This window comes from Siniperca chuatsi, linkage group LG13 (genome assembly GCF_020085105.1).
Source record: "Siniperca chuatsi isolate FFG_IHB_CAS linkage group LG13, ASM2008510v1, whole genome shotgun sequence".
In the NCBI taxonomy this organism is placed as follows: domain Eukaryota; kingdom Metazoa; phylum Chordata; class Actinopteri; order Centrarchiformes; family Sinipercidae; genus Siniperca; species Siniperca chuatsi.
Window position 1 is genome coordinate 5,315,661 of NC_058054.1, and position 22,415 is coordinate 5,338,075.

A 22,415-nucleotide genomic window follows, 5' to 3' on the forward strand; every position below is an offset into this window, starting at 1 on the left:
AGCATTTCCAATATGTTATGAAATCTTACAGTTTACTGGCATCTTTGATTTAGCAAAGCCAAATCTTTAGTAGATGCTAAAAACTCTTACAAAGGAGTCAGCTGATTCAATCATTAACTTATGTATTGTAGGAGTTTAAGTAGGTTGTTGATGTTTGTCTGAAATTCCAGTGGTATTAACTTTTATAGACCAGCTGCTGGCCTGTCAGTTAGCAACCACTCCTGTTGTTGCTGTTTTCATTGATTCTCCAGTCGTTTTGCATTTCTTCATAACACATAGCTTTGGTAAACATTTTGCAAGCTAGCTGAAATGCCATGGCACCCGGGGGTCCCTTAAGGATGTACCAAGGGTGACACAAGATTTGTTCATTTCCATTTTTTTAGACTATTGTACAAAAAGTTACTTACATTCGCTACATATTTCTATGACATTTTCAAACAGAAACAAGCAGTAAACATTGGAATCACCATATTAAAAACCCTGTTAAATATGTAGTTATACCATAGGCTAAGCTGGGTGACATGACAGCTCTCAGTTGGTAGTTGTCATAGCAATGCAGACACACTTTCCAGCACATTTTTCAAGTGTTTTCCAGGACTGACAGAGCAAGTGCTGGATAGATTTGTCACTGATGCGTGAAAAAAACAGGGGGGGTTTGGTGTCTAACATGTCGTTTGTCCCTGAGTTTTGGATCTGAAGAACATCAGTGTCTCTGCTCACCACACCTTCATCACACTGCTAACACTGAACTTGAACACACACACACTCACTTCCTCAAAACACCCAAATGAATTCACCCTGATGATCAGTATAATTAGGCTACTTAGGCTTGTTTTTGCAATTAGTTTTGTAGGTATAAATGTCATGTAAACTAGTCTTCTTGGTTAATTTATGATTTGCGCACTGTGTATAAAGTACTGGGTAAGTGAGTACTACACATGCACACTCTGCTCCCTGCTATTGTCCCTGTACTGTGAAAACTATATTTCCCCAAAACATCAGCTTCAGGTCTGTTGTCAGCTTTGGGACAATGCATTTTACAAATAATCCAATGGATTTTTAATGGTTTGTTGTAAGAAGTATGAAAAAGATAAAAGATTAAATCTTCTCCTGAGACAGCGGCCTTAATCTGAACAACTGCTGAAGAGATTAAACTGCAGACAGCAGATCCTCAGTGAGGATGCAAACATTCAGGGAAACTACAGTAAACGGCTCATGTTTGCTAAGAGCAGAATACAACAACAGTTTTTTGAAAGCCTGCAGCACTGCATTATTGCAGTGTGGTGTGCCATTAGCAGCTCTTATAAGTGTCTTATAATCACATTTTTATCTTTATTTAGCCATGAAAGGTGTGCTGAACAAGCAAGCTCTAATTAATTACATACAGTTACCCCTGGGAGATACAGTCTCTGTCTTCAGCTGTTTACCACGGAGAAGCTCCACCAGGGCAGCAGACAGGATTTTAGAAATACTGAGGTCATGAGTCCAAATTCCAAATTCACTTGCATAAGAAGTTTTTGACAGGCCATCAAAAAGCCTGTGAAATGTTCTGATTGTTGAAGTTTTTTCTCATTTTCTTCATTCATTTAATCTTCTGATTGTATTTGTTTCTACATGATGATCTAAATGCTGTTTCACAGCCTTTCCACCAGTATACAGTTTCTTTATCATGTTTTTATTTTTACCTAAAAACTTTAACAATATAAAGATAGTCTAAAAAAAAAAAATTTAAATCAACCTTCAAAACTTTACTGTGTAATTTATGTGCAATTACAGAACGTAAACTCTTTCTCAGGCTGTTAAACCTCCCACACTTCCAAAAAATGAGGACGTGTTCTCAGTGTCCTTGAGCTAAACTAGTCTGTCGTCTTTTACTGTCCTGAACCAGATTGTCGCAGGTCCTCCGAGGTTTTGAACCAGCAGCTTTGGATACAAGAGCCAAGTTTCTTCTGGCTGCAGGCATTTTGTGATTCCGTGTGATGTCAGTTTAAGATTTAGTATTTCAGCGATCTAAAACACCAACTGCAAAATGACATTCTGTTGTCAGAGCAGCCATTTTTTGCACCAAAGCCACCTACATTAGTCCCAACTGACCAGAATGCAACGTCGTGAATAAACAGGTTGTGTTTTGTGTAGCTTTTGCTCTTTCATCTCTATCAATACTGCTTTCTTCGCACATAAAACAACACACCAGTATGCAGCAAGTTCAGGCAAGTTCTCTGGGAGGGTTGCTGAAAGGCATTCTGGGAAATGCAGGAAATCATTGGTGCTTCCATGAGGCAGTTTTAGGAACTCCTATAATGCACTAAACATTTAAGTCTGACTGTACATTACTGTCTGACAACGTGCATTTTATGTATTAATTAAGCCCATGAAATGCTTTTTTTTTTTGCTATGTATCTTCAATATACAGTGTGTAGGTAAACAGTAAGAATAACAAATGGAATAAAGGAGTCCTTGATAACTGAGAAAGGGGAAAAAATAGTTTTGTCATACAGTAAGTGATCTTTCTTCCTTTGCAGTCAGCTGTTGCCTCCCTGTCCATGTTCAGCCTTTGTCAATATAATATCATCCCATAATGTGAATCTAAAGATAACCCAGCGCTCACCTATCATACTTCATATGGCAGAAAGGCTTATTGATCCTTTATTAAGTTAAACTGGATAAAGGACAAAATCCATTTCGGGTCATTTAAAAAAATCATAAATGATGATCCATTTTGGAATAAATCACTTAAGTATCTCTAAAATGTACAAGGTCCAGTCAGTAGGAATTAAGTTATATAACCTTTAAAGTTAAACATCATTGAAGTTTCATTTTTTTAACAAATTAATTTTGTGATTTATTGGTAAAACGAAACAAAGAAAATACATGTTTTAACATAAAAAAGGATCCAGCATGCACTTCCAAGCCTGAATGATTCTGCATTTACATCACCAAAACAACCAAAACCAACGCAAAGTCAGACTGATGAACATATTCGGTCAGTGGGACAAGCTATCAGATGTAGGTCACCTAAGAAAGAACAAATACATTTTTCTTGAATCCTTTGCTCCTCGTTTAACAAAGATCAGATGTGGATTCACGGCTGCTTGGTGGACACTGCCCACACCTTTAATAGACTCACATGCCAGCGGGAGTTTGCGTGCGCAGTTTTCTTGCTCGCAGGCGTCGGGAGCGCACAGAGGGCGCACCGGTGTCAGTGTGCTCCAGCCCCTTGTAGCGGTCGGTCGCTGCTGGTTGCGCGCTGTGGCGTCTAGCAACAGGAATTTGGGGAGTGGAAATTCCGCTGTTACTTTCACGGCTCGCCTCGTATTTCTGACATTTCTGCTGTGACGGTCAGTCAGTCGCTGCGAACAGAGAGAGGCGGAGAAAGAGCTGAACTGAAATAAGGAGTAAAGGATTTGGAGAGCAGCGCTCCGATGTTCCTTGCGGTCGGTTTTCACTGAATGCCGGTTAACTACTGATTTCTCGTTTTTAAAAAAATTCCACTTGGAAGTATCGCTCCTGCTTGGTATCAGAAGTGAGAGGTTTGATAAAGGGTCGAGGGCGCACTGCCACTTTTTTCGAACGGATTTTTCCTTTTTGATTCTTCGTCTTATTTTCTGCGTTTGGATTATTTTTTCCAGGAGATGGCAAGTTGTTCCCTGACAGACGCAGGGATCTGGTGCTGAAGCTCGCAGGATGCTGTGGACCCTACAACAACCAGATATCTTACTTTGAGACAATTTTTGGTTGTTTTTCTCTTTTGGACGTAGCCACCCCTGGACGTTTCTCCCCTTGCGTTTGTCTTTATTTTCTTTTACAGAATGTCTGCGTTGTACAATCTAAGGATGCGTAGTGGATTGCTATTGTTCCTTTTCACCCAAGTCTTCTTGGTTGCTTCGTTGACTCAGACTGGTAGGTGTTGACTGGTTGTATGAATACATGTGTCTTGACAACAGGCAGCCTAGCTGAACATTGATCCATTTTGCATCATTTTGCACCATTGTTGCCTCTCACCTGTTATTGCCTCGGATTTCACTGTGAGAGCATCTTCAGGGGTTCAAGTTAGACCATGGAAATATTGTTGTTGTTTGTTTTTTTTTTACTGTAATTTCCCTAATCGATTAAAAGAATTAAGGATATTATACAAAACATATATTTAGCAATATCAAAAGATGCACAAAGTACCTTGCAATCACTACAAACTGACAATTTATTATCACAGACACACACACTAAGTCCCTATGTTAAGATTTCCTAATTACAATAGAAATATTACACATTTTTCGTTAAGGTCTGGTGGCGTTTCACCCATACTTTTGCGCGTGTTGCCACTGAAGCTTGATATAGTCTACAAGCAATTTAATAAATCATTCGTTGAGGAAATAAAATGTAATCATCCTGCCTGTTTGCAGGAAGCAGCAGCCAGCCCGACTCACCTTCATGGGCGTAATCACACCTTACAGGGATGCAATGGAGCCCCTTTATACCGCACCTTTTCTAAAATTGTCTAATCGGGGAGTTTTATCACCTTCTTGAGGCTGGTAGATTTCCCTGTGATGTCAATTTATAGTTACAGTGTGTGGATGGGGGCTTTTCTGTCAACACAATTTTTGCTCTGCTGGTGGATATTTGGATTTATGATGATCCCCAGCTGGAGGTCTCAATATCCTCACTCCCATCCCTTCTGATGCACTTTTACACTAAAATGTGCTATCAGTCAACATCTGAGTGCAGCTCAGTGCCCAGAAAGTCCATTTCTCTCCACTAACTGAACAACTTTCTGCCTTCTCTTGCGGCGCAGATAAATGCGGGGGGAATATAGAGATTCACACCGCGGACTACCTGACCTCCCCGGGCTATCCCGGCGCCTACCCGCCCTCCCAGCAGTGCGTGTGGGTGATAACAGCCCCTGAGCCTGGTCAGAAGATCCTCATCAACTTCAATCCTCATTTTGATCTGGAGGACAGAGACTGCAAGTAAGAGTTCACTCCTCACTCTCTCTCTCTTCTCCTTCTCCCACCCTCCTTTGCTCTCTCCTCAATCCTGCCTGGATACAGTGTGAAACTCTGCCACCTATTGGTCAAGGAGTTATACATCTGCTCCCAGAGAACTGGAGATACAAGGATGTGATATGGCACTGAGGCTACTGGCAATTCCTTCAGAGGAAATGGGGTTTGATGGGTTTTGTAATTCCTACTTGATGGGGGGGGGGATCTTTTAACTCATGTGTCTCTGCTTGGGTTTTTGGCAGGAATGTCTAGCCAGTGAAACTCAGAGCGCGCCAGCTTTTAATTGATGGAGTTCAGTTTGCTCATTGCAGGGATCGAGGAATGGTGTTTACTTTTCATTTGGAGGCAGAGTTTACCTGTTTGTGTTTGATGGAGATAGAGAGTGTGTCTGGCTCTTTTGTTTGCAGGAACAGAACCTCAAGGATCTAATTTAACTTTACAAATTGTTGGAAGTGCTGCTGTCAGGTTTTTGTAAGTTTAAGGAAAAGACACAAACATAAGTTTTTGTCTGAAGCTGTTTGTTTTCTCACCTTGTGCTTGTTAACCCACCTTTATATTTCCAATTCCAGTTCCAGTTACTACCATAAGTTGATTATTGATTAGAAAATTAATTGGCAAGAATTTTCGTTTAGGTCATTTGGGGGCGGGGGATTGTCAGATTTTCTGTCTTCTTTCATAGTAAAGAAGTAAATCTTTGGCTTTGGGACAAAACAAGCGATTTGATGATATCACCTTGGACTCCAGAAACATGTAAGGGACATTTTTGTCTGTTTTCTGACATTTTATAGATAAACGATTAATGGATTGATTGAGAAAATAGTCAGATTAATCAATAATGAAAGAAAATGTTAATGCAGTGCTATTTCCCGTCCCCATCACTGGCTCTGCACTGGCCAGGTAAGGGGCAGTTTTGGTTAAAAACACTTTAGAAATTTTCCACACAGACACTCAAACATGCATCACTAGTCATTCCTGCATGTGTCATAGTGCTTTCCTGAGAATTACCCTACAAGACCTGTAAACAAGTACCCATGCAGACACAGACACAACCCCTCTACCCCCTCTCTTTGACCCAGAGACACACACTCGATTGTGTGCATCCACACAACAGCCCATGTGTTGCTCTATAACATAAATAAGCCTGTTTTTATGTCGGCTCCTCTGTCTTTTTTAAAAGCTCCATAAACGGCTCCTGTGTAAATCACGACTGGCTGTCCAGTGCTGTCTCACAGATGGGGTCCTCCAATACTATTGGATCATGTTTCACCACCCAGGGACTAATAAACCATTAGTGTTCTGGACAGATATTGGATATTGTGTGTCTTTCAGTGGATTACACAACTTCCTCAGTTACCTAACAATCAGGAAATCTTTCTTCAGGAATACCTAATTCTGTAATGAACTTATTTTGTGTGATATCCCAGGGAGCAGTATGTAATAATGCTGTGTAAGTACTTAATGAAATGTAATAAATCGTAGTGATAACATTTTAGTCAGTGGTAGACACTGTAGTACACCACCAACAGAGTATTATTGTCAGCTTAAATTACTTTCCATAGGTTAATGTGCTGGAATAAGGCAGTTGTAAAGTAAAATCTTACAGTTTCATTAGGGTTTAACACGTGCTAAACATTTTATTAATATGTTCTTATCCAATGAGAGAGCAGATAGGCTTCTTGCATCTGACAAGGAACCGGGGGGGGTTCAGGTACAAAAAATATCAAGTTATTTCATATCCAAAAGGTGACAAAGCCTGAAAAATGCGGGAAAAATAAGGTCATAAGATACTACTTTTTTGCATCGAAGAGTCCAGGCTCTTTTTCTGCGATGGGACTGTTGACTTTGGCTATACACACTTGATTCCACTTCTTGGTAAGCCTGCAGTCAAGACAGCAAACATAAAATAAGATTAAGATTGAGAAGCAGCTACAGGATTCAAACCTGTGACCGTTCAACAGCCTGGCCACCCTGCAGCCACCTTAACATGTCATTTGGCTGTTTTCTTAGGGGCCTCTGTTTTGCTCGATTGGTTTCATTATTTGTTGTGTGAGTTTATGTTGGATGATGATGGGGTGTAGCTCATAGCTCTCTGACTTGGCAGGAGCAGTGTTGTTTTTGGTAACGAGTCAAATGTTCGAAATATGCCCATTTAGCCGGGCCTTAAGCCTTTGGCGAGACCACAGTCCCACTTAAAAATTTCCTGAGATGATATTTAAGAGTTTTATTTCACTGTTTGATGCCACAGAGCTCAACCTGAGCTCCAAAATATGATACTCGCTCAGTGAGGCCATGATTGGAAACAGCAACAGGATATAATGTTTTACTATGAATTTGAAGTTTTAAAGGTTGTGTATTAACCTCTTCTGGCTTTCAATCCAGAGGCACATGGGGCAGCAAGCATCTGCTCTGCTGAAGTGTCCATGAGCAAGGTTACTGGATCCTATTCAGTTCTAGATCTGACCCTTGACCTCTGATGTCTCTGCAGAGATGAGTGATAGAACTGAGAATCTGTTCCTCAGGGATCAAATGTACATGTATAGTAGAGCTGAAACGACTAGTCAATTAATTGATTAGTCAGTCAACAGAAAATTAATCAGCAACAATTTTGACAATCAATTAATCGCTTAAGTAATTTTTAAAGCCAAAATATCAAACACTCTCTGGTTCCAGCTTCTCAAATGTGAGGATTTTCTGCATTTATCTGTTTTACATGACTGTAAATGAGCCTCTTTTGACAAAACAAGACATTTGAGATGTCATGGTTTTAAAATTTTAAAGGGCATTTTGTACTATTTTCAGACATTTCATTTGACATATGCCAAACAATTAATCAAATAATCAAGAAAGTAATCGGCATAATAATTGATCACGAAAATAATCGTTAGCTGCAGCCTTTTAGTATATACTATATATATATATATATATATATATATATATATATATATATATATATATATATATATATATATATATATATATATATATATATATATTTATTTATAGTATTAGTATAGTGTGAGGTTCAGTAAGTTTAAGTCAAGCTTACAAGCTAAATCTTAATGTCTAATCAACAAAAAACTTTAGTTTTAGGTCACTAGTTAAATTTTTTTGATTAATTAATCAAATGTTTTATCTATAAAATGATGAAAAATAGCAGCGCACACAGTTCCAAATCTTACACACTGTATCGGGTGCACTGTTGTAGCGAAGGATCAAAACAAACAGATCACCCGCACTCACAGATAAATACTCTTCTTGTTCTCGGCTTGGCTCAAATATACTCTCCTAATTTAAATGTATTGTTGGAATGACACCCCCTCCTCCCTCAGATCAGATAGCCTGTCGCTGCTTGCCCATTTCTCCCAGTCTCATAATTAAATTACTGGACCAGAATGGAACAAACATGTTCCAGTGCTGTGAAACATGGCTGCAGTTAACTAGCCAAACAAAGGAGCCATAGCACTGGCATCCACAAGCAAACGCAGGCTACTTTCCGACATCTGTGCTACAAAATATCTTCCCCGTGCACCCTCATGACCCAGGGTTTTTAATTATGATCCCTAATTACATTGTTTTTAAAAATACATATTTGTCAGCCGGGAAATGTTTTCTGCTAGTGTGATTCATGAAGGAGGAAACTGAAACTTTGGGAGAGTTTTGTACTAAAATTAGCTGATCCCTCGGTTTGGAAACAATGACGCCTTATCACAGAAAAAACCCAACTATATTTAACTGATAGACTGTAGCTTTATGTTGTCAGAAAAATAACACAAATATTAGAATTCCCAAAAAATATCCTGGCATTTTTGAATATGAATAGGTTAAATAGATTAATTTGTGGTTCACAAGTCCTTCATGAGCTTCTGTAAAACAGTCTTGGTTTTCCAACGACAACCTTTTATTTCCACAAACTCTCAAGTGACACAATCTGCGCTCAGTGAACAGACGTTGGTGTAGACGAGAACCAGTAACACTTTTGTTCAGACACACTAAGATGCATCGGCTCTGCCTCCCTAGCCAATCTGGAGCGGCACCAGAACAAGTCTTGTCTCACGTCCACGTCTGAAATAGCGTGGCCGAAAAAGTGAATCCCTGCGGAGCGCGGTAAAATAGAGCAGAGGCATGGGTAAGGAACATGCGTTGGTGGCGGGATAATTTGGGACATCTTTTTAGGAGTTGGCTGAACTGTTTCCTCCTACACGAGGCTGTACTGGCACAGTCTGCACCTCATACATACACAACACACACATGTGATAAACACACACACACACGCAGGCAACCAAACTTTCTGTCACTTACAGTATGTTTCATGTGCACTCTGTGGTGCAAACACAGCTACAGTGTGCACACTCTGCAAATTCTCTAACACACATTTTGTGCACACAGCCACACAAAGAGACTAACACTGGCACACAGAGGGTAACTTTAAAGGGAAAATCCACTGTACGTATCTGCTTTTGGTGTCGCATCTTGGATTTACAGGTTCATACTGGTCACCAGGGGTAACTGAATGTTTTGATGAGTATGAGTCAATATTCGAATCCTGACTGCTCTCTTCATCCTCCCATACTATACCGTATTCAGTTTATTAGGTCCATCTAGCTAAAACTAATGCAACCTAATACCACAACCTACAATAAATCCTACTTTCATAAAGGTTACAATGTTCACTTTTAGTTGAAAGTTGCTATTTTAGAGGTGTTGATTCATCTTTATGATCATTTTGACACTAGTTTGTGGTGATGTTGAATTGTATTGTTATACTGAGAGAGGTGTCTGTAATATTTAGTCAACCGTCTTTGATATAAATGGGGTGGACATATTACAATATTACAATCATTGTGACCTTCATGATGGTTTGCGCTAGTTTTAGCTTGGTGCACCTATTTAACTGACTGTGTAAAACCCTCGTATTAACACAAGTTCAGACTAATAACTGAAACAGAGGTAGACAGGGCACGTTCAGGAAAAGCAGGTACAACAAAGAAGTTAATTAACACTTCATCACAGAATGACTGCATTGTCTAGACCATCCCATGATGATAAATAACAGCTTGTGGGGTGAGAGACAGAACAAGAAAGAGAAACAAATGGAGGGAGATGCTATAAATTCCTCCACGGTGTGATGGAAGGACCAGTTGTTCCTTATGGTATGTCCCAAGGCAAAGTGCTTCATGATTAGTCAAAGAAAAAATGTCCTCAAGCAGAGACAGTCATAGGACTGACATCCCACAGCCTGGAGTTGTCACATGAATGGAAACACAAACATTTGTGGCATTTTTGTGTGTCTATGTGTATGTGTGTTGGGGCTGTGGGGTCTGAGTCATTCAAAAAGTCAGTCATGGATCTTGTTTTTCACTCACTTGTTTTCAAAGTTGATCTTACTTGGCTGATCAACAAATCAAGCATTCTTGAAGTATTTGAAATATACAGTATTTCAGTTAAGGTATGGTAAAAAGATGGATAGATTGATGGTGGATTGCTGAATGAAGGATGAATGGATTGTTGGATGGTAATAGAAGAAGAATGAATGCTTGATCAGCAGCTGAATGGATGGATGATGGATATAAGGATGGCACGATGGATGGATGGATGGATTGGTAGATGACGGAAGAAGAGCAGAATATCTGAAAGAATCAGCAACTGGATAAAGATGGCAGAATGTGAATGAATCAATGGATGGATCTGCGAATAGATGATGGATGTTTGGATGGATGGATGGATGGATAAATGATAGATGAATCAAAAGATAGGTTGATAATGGAAGGAAGGATGTATCATTGGATGATAGATGGAAGAATTGCAGGTCAGATGTATGAATCATCAGATGGCTGGAAGGATTGTGGATGAACGAATGAATGAATGGATAGATGGATGGTGCTAAATGGATGGATATACAGTTGGATAAACTTTAGTTCCCAGCACATTCTTGATGACCTCTTCTTGTGAAAGTGCAAAACAACACTGGACAGCGACTCTGCCGTCAGTTATTTAGTCTTGTGTTTGCGCCGCAGCACAAAAATGTGCCACATCACAAATATCCTGTTGAATCTCAGCCTTTTTCATGTGGCTTTAGACCGAGACGTTGTTTCACCAGTGGTCCTGTGCTCACTTCTCAGTCTGACTTTGCCAGTTTCAAAGAAAATAAAAGGGTCCCTTCCAGATGGTTGTATTTTTCAGTTCCACAGCGGCCACACAAAACAGGAGGACAAAATATGCTGCTGTTACAGAATGGTTAGCCTGTGGCTCGCTTCCAAGGAGGCGTGAGCCTCCAAAAAATATTTAGTTGTTTGTTCTGTTTTGCAGCAGTGTGTTCCTTCTGTTTCTTACTTTGAAGTACAAAAGAGCCGTGAGAATTAGGTCAATGAAAGATGGATATTTGTTTTGTATTCCTGTTTGTAGTCTGAATGAGCAATTATGCTGTCTTATGTAATATGATTCCAATTTTGTCTTTCGTATTGCACTGACAAATGTGTAATTTCTCATGTACGTTTGTTAAAACAGAAAATATTCACAAAACCTTGACAATTTTAGGTTTAGGTTAATTGGGACTGAAAAGTCTTTCATCTTTGTTTAGTTTGGTTTAGTTCCACAGTGATTTAAGAAATTACAGGTATACAGATTTGAGAAAAAGAGATTGAAATACTCACAGGGTTTTATTAGGTAAAAGCATAGAGCAATAGATCTACAGATCAACATACCTCTCCCTTTTCTCATGCCGTCTTTGCTTTCTACTACATTTACCACGTTGCAGTTGGGTCTCAGTCTGGGATTCCCTTCTGCTGAGCTCTCAAACAGAGGGCATTAGTTTAATCATTAAATCCCTCCTGGTCATTTAGTGTGAGCCTCACAGAACGAGAAGAGAGGAAAGGAGAATTGGAAAACGAGGAGGAAATCTGCTGTATAAGAAAGAGACTGTGATCTCTGAGATGAAGGAAAGGAGGGGAAGATGAACAGGAAAGAGAAAGGTGGAAAGAGAGAGCAGAAGGGTACAGACAGACTCACAGAGACAGAGGGCTTCAGGCTGGTTGGCAAGTTTAGTCTAATCCTGACCTCGGTGACACACCTCTCGCTGTTTCTTGTCCTCCTCCACCCTCAGGCTGTTCTGTCGCTTTTTTCATCCCATCACGTCCTGCACCATCACTTTATTTCTCTCTCTCTCTCTCTCTCTCCTCACACTCTCCACCGCAGCACTGTCTATGAACTCCAAGTGCACTCATCATGATTTTTTCCTCTGTTCGCTATATATGCTCTCTGTCTCCTTCTCCTCCATTTGGATAAATGATGGTGAACTACTGTCTACAGCCTGAACTCTTGGCTGTGTTTAATAAAAACTACACATAAAATGACGAGTGAGCAAATTGTATCTACAGCTGCCATTTCAGTGGTTTGTATCTGAACCACATTATCAGCAAAAGCTATTTGCAACATTACTGGTGTAAGAATCAACTTGAAAAAAAGAGTAGCTAAAGATACTCAGCAGTAACTGAATAACTGTGGCCACTTGGAGGAAGAACTCCACAAAAGCTGAAATGTAATGACTTTAGAACATTGATATATCACTAACGTGTTAGCAGTTGCCTATTACACATCCAGCAGAGAGAGCAAAGTTAGCATTCATGTGAAGTCATGTTTCTTGCTGAATGGAAGTCCAATATCTACTTTCCTTTTTACTCTGTTTTGGTCTCCATGAACTGCTTAGAAAAATAACTGGGTCCACTTTGTTCACTAGATAGTCACTATCTTTGTCCCTTTTTGAACCCTTTGAACCCTTTTTGCTGAAAATAGCTTCCTGCTTCATATGGAAACGATGTTGGTGAGAGCTGGAACCAAAAATGTGAGACTGAACCAGAAGTGCTGAGCTTTCCTGACCTAAAATGTAATAATTCCTCCAGCTATTTAATCTGTGATTACATTTATTATTTTGCTATCTGCCATGAGCCTAGCTAGTACGGTTAAGCTAGTTGTCAACAACCAAGCTGCATAGCTGGATGGAAGACTTTTTGCTTTGTATGTCTACTATGAGAAGTAGGTTTTAGCACTTTTTTTGCACAATTTCCTCTATAAGCTCATGTACGTTTGATAAAATTGTCTGAGAGCATAAGGACACACCTCAGTCAAAATTAGCTTACAGTCTCGTATTAATCCTTTGATTTAGGTAAGGTTGTAGTCAAATTGAGGTTGAGCGCCTTGAAAACACCTGAAAAATAAATACTACTAATAAATGATCAACTCGGTTCAGATAGACTACACATTCAAGCAGTTTGAAACATCTTCTGATGCCTTTCCAATTATCACAGAACATGTAAGTTATATTTGTTTTAAAATAACTGACAGTTTACATTGTTTTGCAGTATGTTGTACTACATCCTAAAAAATTTGCTTGGTGCCAGTAATCAGTGTTACAAAGTTCAGAATTTATCTATCAATGAATAGAAATGCTGCGACGAGTTGGCCACTGTCCAGGGTGTACCCTGCCTAAGGCCCAAAGTCACTGGGATAGGCTCCAGTCACCCGCGACCCCTAACGGGACCAAGCGGTAAAAAATGGATGGATGGATGGATGAATAGAAATGGTTTCCACCATTTATAGATCAGAGTAAGAATAGAGTATGAACATTGGGTGACTTTCACCAGCTGACTCTTCTCTCTCAGCAGCAAATATTTGTCTAATGGAAGGAGGGGTGAACTTTGAATCCTGCTATTGTTTCTCTTACGCAGCTCTACATCATTTGAATTTGCCTTTCCAAACAATTATAGACACAAACTCTGCGTCTCTGTCATGGTTTTGGGTTTGTGTTCTGTTAGTTCCTGTTTTATTTTGAAGTAGTCTCTTTCCCTCTTGTGTCTGTTAGTTTTGCTTCCTGTCGTTGATTGCTTTGAGTGTTTTCACCTGTGTCATTGGTTTCATGTGTGTCTCCCTCACCTAAGTGTATTTTAGTCTGTGTCCTTCCTTTGTTCTTTGTCAGTTCGTCCCAGTTGCTATATTGGTTTGGGCTTCTCTGATGTTTGGACTTATATCTGTTACCTGTTTGTTACCAGCCTGCCTGTCTACCGGTCTGCCTACCTGTACCTGCCAGTAAGCCCTATTAAATCACCTAAATCATCGTGCTGTCTCCTCTGTCTGTATTTGGGTCCTTTCCTGTTCCCTGTTTGCCAACACCGTAACAGTCTCATATGAATCAGCTCACACATAAATAACACATACATAGGAGCATGTTGTATATAAATGTGTACAAACAAAGAAAATGTACACTGAAACACACACACACACACACACACACTAAAACATTTCTTTAAATGTAGTCAGACCCATTGTGGATTCCCTGCTCATCAGTGAGTTGCACACAAACACACACACAAATGAAAACACATGTCAGATTAGATCCTTAACGAGCAGAATAACTAGGAGAAGGTTTGGCAGGGGGAAAGAGGGGGAGACCCAGTTAGCAACGTCACACACACGCACAGCTGCAATCTCGGGATTTACAGGATGCGCTCGTTGATGCACTCCAGATGTCCCCAAAACAACGTACACACTTATGCACGATAGAGGGGCATCTATCAGAGTAAACAGACAGATTTTGCAGTGACGATAAAGCTTGTTTTCATCTGTTTTTGTAATAAAGCTCGACATATTCAAATCTGCAGTGAACATTGAATGTACAGTAAGCATGAAAATAATGTCAGTAAATGGGTGGATTGGCTGGTTTAATAAGTTTGGAGGATTTATCCAAAGAGGCATAGGCATCTCATTTGGGAGAATATTTAATGTTATGATGGTTATACACGGCTACTTTTGAATCTTCAAGTCTTAAGGAGTTTTAAGGCTCAGGTTTCATCCGTGCATACTTTTTTCATGCACCAGAATCCTTCAGAGACATGGATCACAACACTGAACTCCATCATCCAATCCCTGAAAAATACACAGAAGACGTTTCTTTGGTCCTGATACCACATAAAAACAAGGAACATCAGTCATGCCTTGGAGCATGGCATGTCATAATGCAGCAACAGCTTCAAAGGAGAAAAACATAATAATGCAGTCATTCACCAGATGTGTATTTTCAGTGTGAAGCTGGTTCTTAGGACAATAATAATGATAATATGTTGTATTTTTAATGTATTCAATGACACTAATGTGACACCATTGATGTTATCCAACTAAAAGTTTGTGAAGCACTTGGCTTTCACATTTGGTGTGGACTCCATGAGTCTGCTACAGCAGCTTTCACACCTCATCAAAGCTCCCATGGAAAACAGGCTCAGGTCCAAAAAAAACCTGTCCAATTGGCTCAAGTGTGAAAATGGCCTTACATGAACTTTAAAGTGATTAAAATATCTCTAAATTGACTGTATTATAGGAATTGAACATGTCTTGCTTTTTTATTGTAGATAGATGGATGGATGGACGATGAATGGATGTATAGGTAGATGTATAGATTGATAGATAGATTTACAGAGAAGCCTTGACCTACTTCCTTCTCTGTGAATTTAGTCAACATTAAACTGAAGTCACAAGGCACCATTAAAATTCTAGTTAACCACTAAATATAAATGACCGTCATCTCTCATCTGATTTGCAAATCTGCCTCCTTGTGAACTTAAAAGGCCCGTGAAAACTCAATGTCACGCTTGGGACAGGTCAGCATCAGGATTCGGGGGTCAGGGGTCAGTCAGTGGGTCAAACTGTGTTTTGACCTTCTCCGGGGAGGATGAGAGGCCTGGGAGGCTTTGTCCTTTCAAATATGCGCGACAGGAAACCCGCCCCCATTGGAGGCTAAATGGCTGTTCACTAGCAGCATGGACAACAAAGTCTGTTTCTTTCTCAGATTGTAGAAGAATGTGTTGTATCTGTCTGGGTAGAAACGCCCCAGGGTGACCTCCCACTGAGTCCCACGTAGGTAGACAACACACACACACACACACACATATCTATACATACATGGATGTAACAGTCATGAGTGTATTTAGTCTGATGACCCAAACCTTTGCAGGTCAGTTCTACATTTTACATCTAAACAAAACCTGGGGCTTTTATTTTGATACTCTACAGTATGGGAGTTTGGTTTTGTGGGCGTGGCCAAGTGTGAGTCTGCGGAGCTTCATTATATTAACTTTTAGGTACTTTGAGGAGTTCAGTGAACACTGGAGTGACTCATCTGCGTGTTCGTCTGTGTCATGAGTCATGTGTCTCTGAGTTATTTTGAATCAGACAGGAAACCACAACATAATTTGTATTATATGCCGACACTTTAGTATAAGATGAGGGATTTTAGACAAGTATCCTTTGAACAGTAGTAGTAGTAGTAGTAGTAGTAGTAGTGGTGGTGGTGGTGGTGGTGGTGGTGGTGTTAGATGCTTTGCCTAAGTAGCAATAGCATAATGTTGCAAGTCCTGCATTAGAGTTCTATATTAATAGCAAAAGGCACTTAGGTTTTAAAAGTAATGTGAAATGGTCCCTTTATAGTGTTAAATGATTTATGCATGATTGCATAAACAACATTGTGAGGCTATGCCCAACTACATTACACAGTGTTTGGTAGTAAAATCAATGAAAATGCATCATAACATTGAATTTATTATACATTTTCTATATGAAATCTTTATTAAAGTTACTAGAAAGTACAGCTTTCAGATAAATGCAGAAGTAAAAAGTTTCTCTCTAGTGAAGGAAAAGTATTAAGTTAAGTAAGTATTAAGTATTAAGCAAAATAGAAATACTCGCATAAAGTATAAACACCTCAAAATGGTAAAATACATGGGTTTATAACTACATTTGAACAAAGAAACAGGCCTGCCAGCACTAAAAAGTAATGTAATGTTTTCATTATATTGCCTGCACATTTACTAATGTTAAAAGAATAATGTTATTATTGTGTAACATTTAATTTTAACTTTAACGTGACACTGAAAAACTTCATGCTAGCTTCTCTCTATCACTCAGGATGCTAAAGTGTTAGTCTGGAGCTCCAAAAGCAGTGATCCACAAAGAACTGAAGAATCATTTTGGGGTTTATGTTTGCGTGACTGAAAAGCTAATTTGGCGAATGTGCTTATCCACTTATAACTGGGTTTATTTCTCAAATGCAACTCGTTAATTCACAACACCAGCAGGCATTTCTGCTTAACATCATTCTCTGAAATTAAGGCTATTTCACAACGTCCAACTGTTAGCTCTTTATCTTTCTATCTGCCTCCCCGTCTGTCTGTCAACTAGACTCTCTCATTGCCAAACTGAAGCAGTCCCTGCTGGGTTTTCTATATGTGTGTCTGAATAGAGCTAGCTAATTAATGTCACATGTTTTTGGGAACAAGAGGGGTGAATGTATAGTCAGCCAGGCCTCTGTGAATGCAGATGAACTTGTCGAGGCCTAACACATGTTAAAGTGCAGTGGAAGTGACACAGTGTTTATTGCTTTGCCCCTAACTCACTTTAGAGAGGCGTGGATTGAGTGTCAGTTGACAAAGGGCCATTTTCCTCCCAAATCTCTCAGTTACAGACGGAGACATTTGGTCTTTCTCTGAATTCAGACTCAGAAACGCCCTTCTGTGTTTGTTTAAGTCTAAAGTTACCCAGACAGACTCCGGAAGTAGTAACTAGCGCTCTCTTTGTTTTCAGTGAAACACACACAATGTTGCAACGCTGACCCTGAGAGAAACTTCGCTACTCCCCAAAATGTCAACTTTAATTTTTTTTTTTTTTTTTTACTTTTTCATATTAAACCCCATTTGATTTTGCACCAAATCTCATTTCATCCTTCAGGGTCCCTAAACAGTCTGTCTAAGAGAGGGGGGGGGGGCAGTGTTCTCCTTCCCTCCTCTGTCAGATTAAGGCTTCCTAAATGAGAACAAATTCCACCTCCTCCTCGTCTCCGTTTTAATTTCCCAGCAGGATTGTGCTGCCGTGGCTTTGTATCTGCACGGCCGAGGTGAAGGATGAGGATATTCATACTTTGGCTGCTTGGCCCAATTTATTTTTTGGGCATAGGAGGGAGTTTGTGTGGATGTGTGTGTATGATCTTACTCGTTTTAATAAGATTTACTTGAATACATTTTCTCAATTTTTGGAAGTGTTCTTCAACATCATACTGTTGATGCTGGGATTACCAAATTATTTTTCATCTAATCAGAGTTTGGATGTTTTGTTTGTTTTGAAATGTGTGTTTATTGCTCCTGACAAACAGTCATGGTCATAAAATGAAATGCGTGTGGGTGGATGGGTGGCACGAGTAAAGGTGGTTATTTCTGAGTACAATATGAGTGTGAAGAAATGGCATCTAGTGAGTGCTCATACTGTAGCTCTAATGAGTTCTGCAAACATTAATGAGTATCTTTATGTTTGCTCTAGTTCTTTTATCTTTGTGAGGACCATTATTTTGATGTTCAGAGTCAGAAAATGTTTGGTGCTCGCTTATTCAAAGGGCTATTTTAAGGTAAAGACTTGGTTTTAGGGTTAGGGTTAGACTTAGGTTAAGGTTAAGGAACTGGGTTATGGTGAAGACCCAATAGGAGTGCAAAAATGTTAGGACACCTATTCTGGCGTCTTGCTTGTCTCGGTGGGAGTGACAACAATCACAAGCCAACCCTGTCTCCCTGAAGTTACGTTTATATCGTTTATATGTTTATATATAACTAATTTGCAAGAGCAAATACATTTAAATGGAAACGTACCTTTTTTATTGTTAATTTATTAACTTAAATGGCAAGTCACAAAATGTTGATACTGAATGTATTAGTAAAATGTTCACTGACAACGTATTTCATTTGTTGTCCTACAATATTTGTTCTTTCAATAAAACATCTGCCCGTAGCAACTAAAGCATGAATAAACTTTTTTTGTGGTTATGTTTAGGCACTCGCACAACTTGGTTAAGGTTAGGGAAGGATGATGGTCTTGGTTAAATATTGCAAAAGGCAACAGTGAATTAAAGCACAGGACACAGTGTGTTTTAATTTGTTAACATTTAAACAAAACAACAATCTTTCCCTAACTATAACCAAAGTGCTTTTGTTGCCTAAACCTAACCATGCACGGGACACAGGATGCTATCCCCGGTCTCCGGTGTCAAAGTCTAAAAATGTTTAACATTGCTTTCACTCCAAAAAAAAAAAAAAACGTTGCCTGTGAACATAACCCAGGCAGCAATTACGATGTAATCTTAACATAATAGGAAAAACAAATTAGTATTAAATAAACCTAATTTTCGAGGAGACGGGGTTGCACTAGCCTAGCAAGTAATTCTCTTTAGCAATCATTGTGTAGTAAGGAAGCAACCTGCCACTTTCTCCAACCAATTGCATGACTTTGTGCCACACAGCACTTCATATTCATTTGTACCTGTAATCATAGAGGCAAGCGTCACACAAAAGAGGAACTTTTTTAGCAAGGTTCTACGGAACTTCCAGGTAAATTTCACCCTAATTTGCATAGTTACATTTTGGCAACATTCGGCCCCTCTCTTTTCTTGTGTCTGAGCTCAATCCCACACCACCTACTATCCCATAATGCTTTGAGAAGCAGTTCACTTGCACCCCATAGAAAATGAATAGGTGCTGCAGCGCATTCAGCGGGTCTTAACACTGTTAGGAATGCAAATATTTCTGCAAATATTTGTGTGTGTGTGTGTGAGAGAGAGAGAGCAGAAAAACTGACTAAGAATATTATTCATGGGGAGATGACATGAGCTGTAGTGACTACTCAAGTCTGTGTGTGTGAGAGAGAGTGAGTAAGAGAGAGAGAGAGAGATGTTGTCGATTTTAACACGGGGAGGTGAGAAACGAGGAGGGATGGGCTGGTGTGTGTGTGTGTGTGATGGCAGGTGGCATCGTAGTGTGTCTTCTGCTCACACACTCGGATATAACACACACACGTGTGCCATCTGTAGCCTCCCAGCAGAGCTCAGAACGACTGGTCAGACTGAGTTTATCGGCACTAAAACACAGCAACCACTCATGTATTACAAAATCTGAACATTGTAGCCTACAGCTTCTCCTGTGTGTGTGTGTGTGTGTGTGTGTGTGTGTGTGTGTGTGTGTGTGTGTGTGTGTGTGTGTGTGTGTATGTGTGTATTTGTGTGTGTGGAATTGTATTAGTCACATTTTTGAGACTTAACTCCCAATTGGAAACAAAAATTTTGTGCGAGAAGGCTAGGATGAGAGAGGGTCGGATTTAGGGTTGGACTTGTAGTGGTTATGGTAAAAGTCTATCTCCAGGGAATGATTGTAAGTCAAATTAATGTCCTCCTATGTGTACAAAAACAGGGTGTGTGTGTGTGTGTGTGTGTGTGTGTGTGTGTGTGTTAGTGGATGTGTGGGAGGATAAATCTAAGCACAGCATTTGACTGAGCAAAGCCATTGTTTTGAATGCACAATGTGGCTAATAGCTTATCAACTTCCATATATATTACTTATTATATCACACATATTCTTTGATTTAAATTAAGCTTAGGTAGCACCTGTACATGAATGATTAAGCTGCTTTGTGGGATGTTAAGAACTGAAAACATGAACTTAGCAAATTATTCATGTCACTATAGTAAATTCCCGATGAAATGCGAGTGTGCACTTTTTTTATTTAGTGCAGTTTCTTCTCTTCGCGAATAAAAGACAAAGTGACTTCACATTGACAAAATTCTAAGAGAGGTTCCAGGGCATGCAGTTTGACAGCAGACAACGTTTTAGCTATTTAAAGTATCAAGAATAAACTTCAGGTTTAGGTGTCTCAAGTCCCCAGTTTGACATTTAACAATCGCACAGGTAGAAGCATATGCACCCACACCAGCCTCAATGGACAAGGGGCAGGGAACGGGAAAAAAAGGGGGCACGACTCCCCTTCTTCTCAACTGGAACAACGCACTCTCCCGATGTTATTGGCACAATCGCTCTCTCTGTCAGCAACAAGCTCACACCTTTTTCCTGAGGTTGTTGAAAGCCATTCTAGGTAGTGAAGGAAATTACTACATGAAGTAGAAGTAGATGAGGCCTGTTGAGGAAAAGTGGGCATGCCAAAAAGTTTATTACAATACTCGATCAAACTTTAACTCCTGAAAATTTGGTTTGGGTGTATCAAAAGTGGAATGTTTCCTTTAAAGCCACATGGTTTATAGAGACGTTTTTGGAAGAATCTTTTAATGTCTGGGGAGGAAGGTGGAGAGCAGACGGTGTTTGCACAGACAGATCCAGATGAAGGGAAAGAGAGGTGGATGGAATAAATGAACGACAGAGGGAGAAAGGTGTGACGCAGCTCTGCAGAAACACTGAGTCATTCCCAGCTTTAGCTTTGCTTTGCAGGAGGTGAATGTAATGGCAGTTCAAACTTCGCCCCATAAATGCTCCCATGATACCTTCCAGATGTGTTTTTAAGAAGATTGCCCAGGTGGGGGGGGGCGCAACACAACACAACACCGCAAGCATGTTAATGAGCTGTAGTGTATGAGCGGAGTGGGGTGAGGGTGTCTGCTTATATCTCAGTACTCCAGTAGCTTGGGAAGAAGGCGGGAAGGAATGCAGGGCTTCTCCATCTGGATCTTATTTATTTAAAGAGGTCATCTGCCACATCCTCATTTGTTTTAAATTTGGCAACATTGTCGGTGCTCAGCGGTCACTGCTGTGGTCAGTTTGCTTTGTATTTACTGTATCACTTGTCTTAGTGGGGCACTTATCAAACTGTGTGGGTGATAATGAGACATCTTAATAATTAGAGTTATTATTGTATTTTCGTGCTAATTAATTGGATTTATTTTTATGTGCGAGTTTCTGTAGGTGTTACTCTTCTTTTTTCTGATCAGCCTTTGTGTTAATTGCTGCTGATGCTAACCACCCACTTCTCATCATTTTAAATAAAGCATTATTTCTGCTGCTTGAAGGGTTAAGTCGAGGGTGTAGTTTTGGTTTCAGAAGTGGGGGAGAACTGAAACTATATAAATGCTATCAACGAAACAATCTCAACTCAAGGTCCGCTTACTCACTTGTTCTGGAGCTTTCAACTGTATCATACAGTCTTCATCACCAGATGGAGTTTGGCCAGTTGTCATGGAACTGAAGATGTTTAAACTTTCCATTACTGTGAGCACTTTTAGGACTTCTCATGCATGTTGGCTTAAAGTTGAGTTGTTATTTTCTGCATTTATATCAACCTTGCAAACAGATCATGATGATATTGGCCATTGGGCTTTCTATAACAATAGTGTACGTTTCTGTATTATTAATGCTCTAACTCCATTGAAATTTGATGTATTGAACTTATACTATATATATTGTTGTATTTGCATCTTTAACAAAAAAATCTATTCTTGTGTCAAGACCACTGTCCTTTATTGCCTTATCTTGACTGGTGTTCAATACTAGAAGAAGAATATTACATTTTTAGTTTGTCACCTATAAATCAAAATGTAAAGGTAAAAAGTCCTGTCAGGCT

General features: G+C 39.7%; 1 protein-coding gene across 3 annotated transcripts in view; it reads left to right on the forward strand.

Moving 5' to 3' along the window:
* Window positions 1-3,216: 3,216 nt before the first annotated feature.
* LOC122886584 (neuropilin-1a-like) overlaps window positions 3,217-22,415 on the forward strand; it is an 82,311-nt gene continuing 63,112 nt past the window's right edge. For 2 of the 3 annotated variants that reach the window (XM_044218958.1, XM_044218960.1), the window contains exons 1-2: window positions 3,237-3,900; window positions 4,790-4,964. In XM_044218958.1, coding sequence (XP_044074893.1) covers window positions 3,810-3,900; window positions 4,790-4,964 — 266 coding nt within the window. In that variant the 5' untranslated portion in view covers window positions 3,237-3,809. Of the gene's footprint in view, window positions 3,901-4,789; window positions 4,965-22,415 lie in introns of all 3 variants that reach the window. The other variant, XM_044218959.1, reaches the window with a different exon arrangement.